Below are 10,910 nucleotides of genomic sequence, written 5' to 3' on the forward strand. Positions count from 1 at the left end.
GTGAGTGATCACACATTTGGAGACCATAACCATCACAGTCAGGGAATGGAAAGTATTATTGTCACTATTATCATTTTCTACGCTTCTGATATGAAATGACAAATGATGACATTTGCAGATTTCCGTGACAGTCTGAGGAGGGGACTAGTTCAGAACTGTACATTTCTTTCTGGGTTCTCTGAAATTACATTCTAAATGACCAGAACCTGGCAGCACACATCATGTGACATCTGCTATGGAGCTGTCTTTCAGAGGACTCTATGTCACAAAAGGATAATTTATAACATTATAGAACCAGGATCCTTAAGTCAGTTCTCATGTTTCGTGCTAAGTGCACTCAAACCGCTGCACTACTGCCCAGCCCCTGACAGCTAGTAATTTCTACAGTCTTCTCAGAAAACTTGGATAAAGTCAAACATGAAGCCAGCCAATGCTTGAATTCTACAGAACTAATTAGTTATCTAATCTAGGGTTCTGAACAAGCAGGGGGTAAATATCGGGTCTGTGTTCAGAGCAAAAGGAAGCAATACTAAAGGCAGACCTTCTTTTATTGCTTCACTGTGTTGTATTTGGCAGATCTTAATGTTTTTTCACCATGTAGAGGATTGTAGAATCCCTACTTCACGAAACCCTACTGGGACCATTGTTTCAATGGCATGTGCTCACTTCATATGTCTGTAATATATTTTGGTCATTCTTTCAATGCTCCAAGCTTTTTCCATTATCATCATGTCTGCTCTAGCAATCTGCGATCAGTGATCTTTAATAGTGTTCCAGATGCCACCAGGATGCTGGCCAGGCTTCCCTGGATTGAAGACCCCACCAATGTGTCCTGGAGCTCAGCTTCCCCAGAGACACACCTTACTAGGGAAAGAGAGAGGCAGACTGGGAGTATGGACAGACCAGTCAACGCCCATGTTCAGCGGGGAAGCAATTACAGAAGCCAGACCTTCTACCTTCTGCAACCCTCAACGACCCTGGGTCCATGCTCCCAGAGGGCTAGAGAATGGGAAAGCTATCATGGGAGGGGGTGGGTTATGGGGATTGGGTGGTGGGAATTGTGTGGAATTGTACCCCTCCTACCTTATGTTTTTGTTCATTAATCCTTTCTTAAATAAAAAATTAAAAAAAAATAGTGTTAGGGTAATAGTGTGAGAAGGGGTCATCATGAATTTCACCCATACAGAGAATTTAGTTGATTGATTAATGTGGTCTATGTTCTGACTGTTCTGCTAACCAGTCTCATCTCTGTCTTCCTCTCTCTCTCCCCTCCCCCCAGGCCTCTCTTCTCCCTGAGACACCAGCAATATTGAAATTAGGTCAATTAATAAGCCTGCAGTAGGCTCTAACTTTTCAACTGAAAGGGAGCACTGCACATCTCTTATTTAAAATAAAAACAAGAAATGACTAAAGTTAGCACATGTCAAAAATTGAGATAGTTTGAATGATAGATCTTTTGTAGCAATCAAGTAAATTGTGAGTGCAAAGGAAAAGTTACTGAAGGAAATGACAAGTCCTACTCCAAGAGATACGCAATGCTAAGGAAGCAACAAATACGGGTGCTGATGCAGAGACTATCTGAGTGGGCTGAAGAGAGGGTCAGACTGGCCACAATATCCCATTAAATCAAAGCCTGGTTTATTGATAGAACCAAGTTTTGAGTCTCTCTAGTCCCACAAATGCAGAAATAGGCGAGAAAGCTGCTAGGAAAAAAAAGAAAAGAAAAGAAAAGAATTAGTAGCTTGAAAAAGTTGCATCATGAGATTTAAGGAAAAGAGCCATCTCTGTAAAATCAAACACCCAATGTGAAGCAGCCAGTGATAATGGAGAAGCAGTAACAAGTTCTCTAGAAGGCCTACCTAAGATTGCTCATTAAGGAGATTACACTCAAACGAGAGTTTCACTGAAGATGAAACAGCTTTCTATTGAAAGCAGATACCATCTAGGACTTTCATAGCTAGAGAGAAGTCAATGCCTGCTTTCAGTGCTTCAAAGCAATAAGTTGGTAACCTGAAGATGAAGCCAGTGCTTATTGACTATTCCAAAATTCGTTGGGCCCTTAAGGATCATGCTAAATTAATTCTATCTGTGTAAAGTAGAACAAGAAGCCATTTATCTTAATGGATGACATCACAGCTGTTTTCATGATTTCTTGAGTTTTCTAAGGCCAGTGGTGAGACTTACTGCTCAGAAACAAACTCTGTTTTCAAAATATAGCTGTGTGCTGGGCACCCAAGAACTCTGATGGAGACATAAGAGAAGATAATTTTTTTTAAGCTAATTCAATATCCTTCCTGTAGCCTGCAGAGGAAGGAGTCTCATTTCAACTTTTAAGTCTTATTTAAGACATATGTTTATAAAATCATAGTTGTCATATATAGTTATTTCTGTCATGGATTTGGGCAAAGTCCATCAAAAGTCTTCTGAAAAAAATTCACCATTTTGGAGGTTATTAAAAACATTCATGATTATGGGGATAGGTCAAAATATCCAATTAATGCAAGTATAGGAAATGCTTATTCCAAACCTCATGCAGAAATTTGAAGACTTAGACACTTTAGCAGAGAAAGAAAATGCAGATGGGGCAAAACAGAAAGAGAACTGGAATTAGAAGTGGACCCTGAAGTTGTGACTGTAATACTGCAATCTCATGATCACACTTGAGTGGCTGAGGAGTTGTGACTTGGAGATGTACGATGAAAGCAGTTTCCTGAGACAGAATCTTTCCCTGGGAACAATGCAGTAAACATTGTTAAAGTGACAATAAGGGGCTTAGAATATTGCATGAACCTCTTTGCTAATGAAGTGGGGGAGTTTGAGCAGAGTCGCTTCAATTGTGAAGGTTCTACTGTGAGTACAACAGGCAACAAGCAGCATAGCAGGCTACAGACAGATTTTTCTTGAAAGAAGAGTCAACCAGTGCAGTGAACTTCACTGTTGTCTTATTTTAGACACTGCCACAGTCACTCCAACCTTTAGCAAATGCTACCGTTATTTTCCATCAACCTGGAGGCAAAATTCTCCACCAGCATAGAGACTGACTTGCTTAGATGATGATCAGCAGTTCTTAACAATAAAGTACTTTTTCACTGTCGCTGTTTCCAAGACTTCACTGCTCCAACTTTTTCAGAGGTATAAGAGAGAAGAAATGGCATTGAAACTTCTTATCCACATGAGATATCTTACTGACCCTAAGAGTAAAGCTCTTTTAAATTAAATTAAGGTATATGCATTGATTGGCCTAGCTATTCTGCTAAGTGTTTTATCACACAGAATGTTTTAGATATTTTTAGACTATTGCATACATACTAGAGAGTATACTACAGTGCAAACATAACTTTTAGAGGCACCAGGAAGCCAAAATCAATGTAACCTTACTTATTGCAATAGTCACTTAATTAAAAATAGTCACACTCAAACTGAGTGTGTCTTTATATCGCTGAAGCAAAGCATTAACATGGTTAATTTTCCTGAACCCTATCATATAATTCCCAGTATCAGGTTAATTTAGGTTTAAATTAATATTAAGACAATAGTATTATTGTGTTTTCTGCAACTACATTCAAATGTGTGAGATTCTTCATCTACTCAGAAATCAGCACGTTACAGGAAGTGGGACCAACTCATGATATTATTTCTTTGAAGCAATACCACCTAGAGAACCTTCTAGAGCTGAAATTGGGAAAGGCCACCAAACTATGACAAAGCAGCTCTTCTCTTCACTTCTAGAAGAGCCCACGTTCTATTAGAGAATCACTGTTACTGACCCACAGCTTCACAGACTCATTTGATTCATAGACCTAAATATCATAAATCTATATGAAGGGGAGTGGAATGTTCACTTACCTGAGGACACCACCTGGATCACCTTTTGCCAAGGGCCATATGGAAAGGTGTGGAGGGAGCAGGAATAGAAACCAGCATCGGCCTCAGAGGCATTATGAAAAGACAGAGTCATGTCATGGACAGTCAAAGATGAGTTTAAAAAGAAAACTCTATCAGCATAGGGCTTTCTGATGACAACACCATGAACAGGGTTGAAGATGGCGATGGGCTCTCTGTCTGTTGCATTGACCTTGAACCACTCCATCTGGGTCAATGTGTCCGCTGATGGGTACACACATTCTAGGGTCAGATTCTCAGCCAGTTGAACAGTTGTGTCCCAGAGTATCTCTTGGCAGACAGCTGAAACGCACAGGACATTCATTCAATTAGACTTGAGCATGGAAAAACCAAACAGTATTAAAAATGTATTGAGGCGCATTCTAAGCTTATTCAAGAACCCTGGAGAGTCTGTTGAGACCATGTTAAAGGTAAAAGCAATTTTAACCTGAGCTACAAAAGGTTCCCATTTTTGTTTACTAATGGCATCATTTGTGACTTGAAGTTTCTTAACAAGTGAAGAATCATCCAAGCCAACATAAGTGCATCATAAATTCTGACCATGTCACACTATAAGACAAGGGAGAAAAAAAAAAGAGTCAATGTTTTAAATGAAGACATAATCTTTACCTTTGTATGCATGCAGGATAGCCAAGAGGAAGGTCAGATATTCCATCTCTGGAAACCGTCTGGGAGGCTGGTTTATCACAGAGAAGACTTGTGCTACATGCAAAGTCCCAGCACCAGGCCCCGTTTCCTTCCTCCCTCTCAGATACTATCAGCCTGGTCTTCTTTTTTTCTGAAGTACAAACACAGGAAAGCAGTCTCAACTTCAAAGTCAGCTTGGCTCTCATACAAGGATGGGCAGATGTGAGTTACTCCTCTCTCTCTGGGAGAGTTAGCATGTTTTTAAGCTTCCATTTTTTACAGAGATTCAATCACTGGACAAATATTTGCAGAGTGCCTTCTCTGTGTCCAATTCTGCTCTAAGTGATGACAATCAAAAGTACAGTAAAAAAAATCACTATTGCCAATGTGGAACTTGAATTCTGGTGAGAGGAAGCAGACACCAAAATAAGGTAGTGAAAAATCCACGCACTATCATACCTGGTAGATTCATGAAGAGAATTAAAGCAGAAAAGCGAGGGGAGGAAGAGTCATGTTTTCCTTTTAAACAGAAAGCTCTGGATAGAAAGACTTCCTGAGAGCAGGATATTGGAGCAGAGGATTGAGGGGAAGAGGTGGAGCCTGGGGCTAGGGGAGGGAGGAGCATCGAAAGCTCCACCCAGTGTGAGGAGATTAAAGTGTGACAGTGTCAGGCGCTTTCAGGAAGTCTTGTGGCATTAGTCTACAGAGTAGGGAAATGAGAAAAACGAAGCTGGATCTGCACTAAAAGAGTCTTGAATGACGCACATGAAGGAGTGTCTAGTTGGCCAGCAGCAGCCACGACATCTTGTTTACATGGGTAACTCTAGCCCAGAGCACAATCCCTGGGATATCTATGGCATAAGCAGTCAAGTCTCCAAAACGAATTCTGTTGAGACTTACAGGAGCTGTAGCAACTGAAGAGATGGAGACAGACAATGACAGGAGATGCTTAGCCTGAATAGACAGATGGAGTTCCATTTTGTTGGCCCTTGAGAACTTCCTGCTCTGATTCCACAAAGAGGTGGAAGCTTTCTGAGGCTGTCAGGTACCAGAATTCTATGATCTAACTTACATCCTATGATATCTTACCGATGACAGAACCTTGCCCATTTTCCCTTCCTCACATCGAGCAGAAACCTGACTGTGTTTGGGTATCTGTACTTTCTCCCACTTGCTGGTCTTGAGACAAATTTGTCTTGAGATAAATCTAAGTTGTACCACTAACAGCTATAATTAACTGGAGCCTTGGAATACACATTACAGAAACCAGATCTGGCCTGAGTTGACCCAGAGAGTGAAGGTTAATTAATTATAAGGTATGTTAGAAAGATAGGTTTCCATAGTCTGAAAGATGGTACAGTGGATAAGGCATTAGATTCTCAGTCATGAGGTCCCAAGTTCAATCCCCAGCAGCATGTCTAACACCAGAGTGATGTCTAGTTCTTTCTCTGTCTCCTCTTGTTTTTCTCATTGAATAAATAAATAAATAAATAAATAAATAAAATCCGAAAGAAAGATTGGTTTCCTCTCTCTCCTTCTGTCTCCCTCTCATCCTATAAGGAGCACATGTACGGGGGTAGTTTCATGATGGGTGGAGCAGAGCTGTGGAGACTTTCTTTCTCTTTCCTTTTCTCTCATTCTCTGTCACATTCTTATCTTTGAAAAATTGTCCACAGGGTGTGGAGGTATTATTTTGTCCTGCTTTATATCTTACCACCTTTCAGCCACCAAGTTTCAGATGCCACTATGATTCCATCCTGAACTCCCTGGGCAGACGATCTCATCATTGTGTTCCAGAATCTCACCTCCCCAGAGACCTATCCCACTAGGGAAAGATAGAAACAGGCTGGGGGTATGGATCCACCTGCCAATACCCATGTCCAGCAATTACAGAAGCCAGACCTCCCCCCCTTTCTGCACCCCAAAAGAATTTTGGGCCACACTCTCAGAGAGGTAAATGTTAGGGGAAGATGACCAGAGTGCTCTGAACCCTGGTTCCACCATGACCTGAAGTGACTATCATCAGATATCTTGTTTTTAAACCATCGCTGAGAGGGAAGTGAAGCACTGTTTCTTTTATATGAGAGAAAAGAGGGAAAAAAATGAAGGATGCTTGGAAGTAGTAATAGATGTAGGTGTGACAGAAAGGAAGAGAAGATCGGATCATGGGGAAAAAAATGAGCAAAAAGATTTAGATAATGATAGATAACAAATCAATCATATCTGTGACATTGCAAGGACTACTGCAGTCAGCAGTGGAGGGGATGGGGACACAGAACAGGCTGGTGGAAACAGTGGGTAATTATACTCCTATTAACATATATATAATTTGATTACCACTGGATTTATTGTTAGAGCTCGGTACCAGCACTACAAATCCACCACTTTTGGCAGTCAGTTCTCCTTCCTAATTTTTTTTTATTAGATAGGACTGAAAGAAACTAAGAACAGATGGGGAGACAGGGAGAGGGAAAGAAAGATAGACACCTGCAGACATGCTTCACCACTCGTGAATCAAACCATGCTGATGGCAAGTGGAGGTTCAAACCTGGGTCCTTGCACTAGGTAATATATGCATTTAATCTGGAATGCCACTGCCCAGCCCCTCTTATCTTCTAGTTTTGCAAATAAATATGAAGTCATTAATAAATAGGAAGGGAAGGAAAAAGAGGAGAGGGGAGGGGAAGGAAAGAGAAGAGAAGGGAGTGAAGGGGAAGAGAGAAAAAGAGAGGAGAGGAGAGGAGAGGGGAGGAGAGGGGAGGGGAGGAGAGGGGAGGGGAGGAGAGGGGAGGGGAGGAGAGGAGAAGAGAGGAGAAGAGAGGAGAAAAGAGGTGCTCCCAGACAGTAACTTGCAGTCACTCCTCCCTCCTCAAACACCGCAGCCAACATATCTCGGAGATGAAGAGATCACACACAGGTGCACTTGGCCTTCTTAAAGGTCTGACATGGAGGCAGGAAGGGTGCAGAGATGCACAGCTACAGATCACAGTGATCGGTCACAGCTCTGCTCTGCTCAGGGTGAGACCTATTTATCAACAGCCAGCCCAAGACAAAAGGACACAGTGCTGGAGCTATTTTTGTTGTTCAGGCAGCCTTTTTTTTTTTTTTTTTTGCATGATTTATGAAAGGGCTTGGGGTGGCAGTTTTTTTCTAATAGATCTGTTGCTGGAAAGGAGCTTCCTCCTTAAGGAAGTCATTAATCAAAGGATTCCTGTACTTCTGGACTGTTAAACACACATCTCAGCTAAACATATACATGTGACTTCATTTAAAAGGTGGACAGCTGACTCCAGGTGACTGAGGCTGAGCCCTGGGGTTCACACAGATACAGTTGAGCCCCCTCCCCCTCACCCCCCCCCCAAAGGACTGGCTTTGTATCTGCTTTGACCCTGGGAAGGAGGTCTGCCAGGAAGTGATGAATTATGTTGAACTTAACTCCAGTAATTGGTATACAAGTCTACAAACAAATGCCCTTGAGAACTCAAGTTCACACCCCCTTCCCCATGGCCTTATACCTTGTTACAAAGGAGTGTAGATGAGGCTTGTTGTGAACTTTGTTCTGAGAGGAACTATAGTCCTACTAGGGGCAGAAGAAATCATTGGAAGCAGAAAGATTTAGGGACCTCCTTACCACCTTACCACTGACTGTCCCAAATCCAGATCCTGCCTTTCCCAACCTTCTCTCCTTCACCTGCATAGGGCGGAGAAGGGGAACTTGATCTGAGTTAATGGACTCCAGCATCAGATGGCATGACAGAGATTCTCATTCCCGCAGAAATTGGTGTGGTAGAGCTTTGGACTCTACAGCACTGAGTGATACGCTCCTTGTTGGGTTTCACAGACAGACACCTCTCCATCTCCTTGACTTCATAGTTACCGCTGTGTGTTGGACATGTTTCTTGCCCAGTTGTCTTTATCCTTGCTGACATTGGAAAGCTCTGTCTCTCTTCAGTGACCCAAGCTTTCCTTCCCCTGCTTAGGCTGAAGCACCGACAAATAGAGATTCACTCCTGTCCAGACTCCATCCAGAAAAACTGCTGATATATTACTGGAAAGAAAGAAACTGCAATACTGCAGTTCACTGCTGGGCTAATAACCAAGGCTGGGAAAATGGTGGGTGTGGGAGCCTTCCTTCAATTTTCAAAAAATCAAAACAAGCAAACATAAAAAACAGAACAGCAATTTCAGGACCCATCATCCTCAGTGGTAGGCAGAGTATGCTATCCAGCCTCCCTTAAGAGAACGGAACACTCTCCACCCTTGTTGATCCACACTGAGGGCCAGGTCCTATAGGGGTCCACAGTGGGGCCCATTATGTTGTTCCGGATGGAGATGACCAGTGAAAGTGGTGAGAGGGATCTGTTAGAGGTTTAGGCCCATCATGTCTGTGTGGGAATCCCAGGACTCACTAACTAGGGCTCCAGACAATAACTTAGGTCACCTGCATATTATCTGTTAGGCTCAGGCAAAAACTAGTAGGGTCATGGGCCCCTTGGAATATACCTAAAATAGACCTACTAGCTTTTTCCAAAATGGAGACCCCAAATCTTTATCTGTAATATTTTTGCCTTTAGGCTCATGATAAGTCCACAGTTTGTTCTGCTTTATATCTTAACTCTTTTTCATCCACCAGGTTTCAGATGATACTATGATGCCAACCTGACTTCCTTGGGTAGACGACCCCACCAATGTGTCCTGGAACCCCACTCCCCAGAGCCCTGCCCCACTAGGGAAAGAGAGAGAGAGGCTTGGAGTATGGATTGACCTGTCAATGCCCACATTCAGCGGGGAAGTAATTACAGCAGTCAGACCTTCCAACTTCTGCATTCCACAATGACCCTGGGTCCATACTCCCAGAGGGATAAAGAATAGGAAAGCTATCAGGGGAGGGGAGAGGATACGGAGTTCTGGTGGTGGGAACTGTGTGTAGTTGTACCCCTCTTATCCTATGGTCTTGTCAGTGTTTCCATTTTATAAGTAAAAAATAAAATCAATATAAATAAATAAATAAGTTCTCTTCAGCAAATATTGCTACAAAAATTGGACAGCCACATGTAGTAAAAATGAAACTAGATCCCCACCTAACACCAGAAGCCAAAGACAAATCAAAATGGATGAAATCTGAATATTAGACCAGAATCTCTAAAGTTTATAGGAGAAAACGAAGATGTACTTCTAGGTAGACAGGCAACATAAATATGACTGACTAAGGGAAGAGAATTTTTCTTTCTTTTTTAAAATGTCTGTGGAAACTTATTTACTCATTTACTTTTTGATCAAGACAGATAGAAACTGAGGCAAAAGGGAGTGATATGAAGCATCCCCCTTGCAGGTGGGGACCAGGGGCTTGAACTGGGGTCCTTGAGCATATGGTCATGTGTGCTCAACCACCACCCATCCCCTTTCCTTTCTTTTTAAAAAATCATTTTATTGGGAGGTTAATAGTTTATAGTACAGTTGTTGACACATAGATACAATCTTTCATCTCACCAAGAGAAGAGCTACAAACCACTCTCACCCCAACTTAAGTCCTTTGCCACCATCATAAAACAGGATCCCAACGCCTGGGAAGAACTTCTTTATACACACACACACACACGCACACACAGACACACAGACACACAGACACACACAACCACACACAACAGCGAGTGAGCTGTCTGAAAAGCAGCCCCCAGCAGAGCCCCACTCCTCACCTGGGCTTAGATGTGCCCAGAGCTCAACTGGCAGTCCCTGTGACCACTGTCCTCTTTGTCTTCCTCTGTTTATGCCTTTTTGTCGTGACGGTCTCAAGGCCTCAAGGAAAAAAAGGAGTTTGCTTGAACATTTCCAAGCCTTCTGGCCTATAGTTAGCAGATGCAAGTTAGAGCTAATTCTAGGCAGTTGTCCTGGGGTCACCAGGAAACAGTAGGCCACCTCCTCCCGGAACCCAAGGACCCACAGGGACCTAGAGATAGTGGCTATCACTTCCCCCAGCCCAGTCCTCTATCCTCTCCATCCCACACTGCTTTTTGCTGCTGCTGTTTGCAATATTCCCTTTGCCACATGGTTAGAGAATTACCCTCCTATGAAGTAAAGAGTCTGGGCTTTGGTGTGGGAGGAGACTTGCAGGGCCAGGTGGTGGTGGTGCACGTGGTTGAAAACACACATTGCAGTGTGTAAAGTCCTGGGTTCAAGCCCCCAGCCCCCATCTGCAGGGGGAAAAGCTTCATGAATGGTGAAGCAGTACTGGAGGTCTCTCTCTTTATTTATTGGATAGAGACAGCCAGAAATCAAGAAGGAAGGGGGTGATAGAGAGGGAGAAAGACAGAGAGACACCTGCAGCCCTGCTTCACCACTCACAAAGATTTTCCCCCCTACAGGTGGGGACCGGAGGCTTG

At 42.9% G+C, this 10,910-nt stretch overlaps 1 protein-coding gene across 7 annotated transcripts in view; it reads right to left on the minus strand.

Annotated features, from left to right (window-relative positions):
* CD226 (CD226 molecule) overlaps positions 1 to 10,311 on the minus strand; it is a 79,395-nt gene extending 69,084 nt beyond the window's left edge. For 2 of the 7 annotated variants that reach the window (XM_060174030.1, XM_060174027.1), the window contains exons 1-2: positions 4,513 to 4,974; positions 3,847 to 4,185 (exon numbers count right to left, since the gene is read on the minus strand). In XM_060174030.1, the coding sequence (XP_060030013.1) occupies positions 3,847 to 4,185; positions 4,513 to 4,558 (385 nt within the window). In that variant the 5' untranslated portion in view covers positions 4,559 to 4,974. The other 5 variants (XM_060174032.1, XM_060174031.1, XM_060174029.1 and 2 more) reach the window with 4 other exon arrangements.
* Between the last annotated feature and the right edge of the window lie 599 nt (positions 10,312 to 10,910).

Source organism: Erinaceus europaeus, chromosome 15 (assembly GCF_950295315.1).
Source record: "Erinaceus europaeus chromosome 15, mEriEur2.1, whole genome shotgun sequence".
Taxonomy (NCBI): domain Eukaryota; kingdom Metazoa; phylum Chordata; class Mammalia; order Eulipotyphla; family Erinaceidae; genus Erinaceus; species Erinaceus europaeus.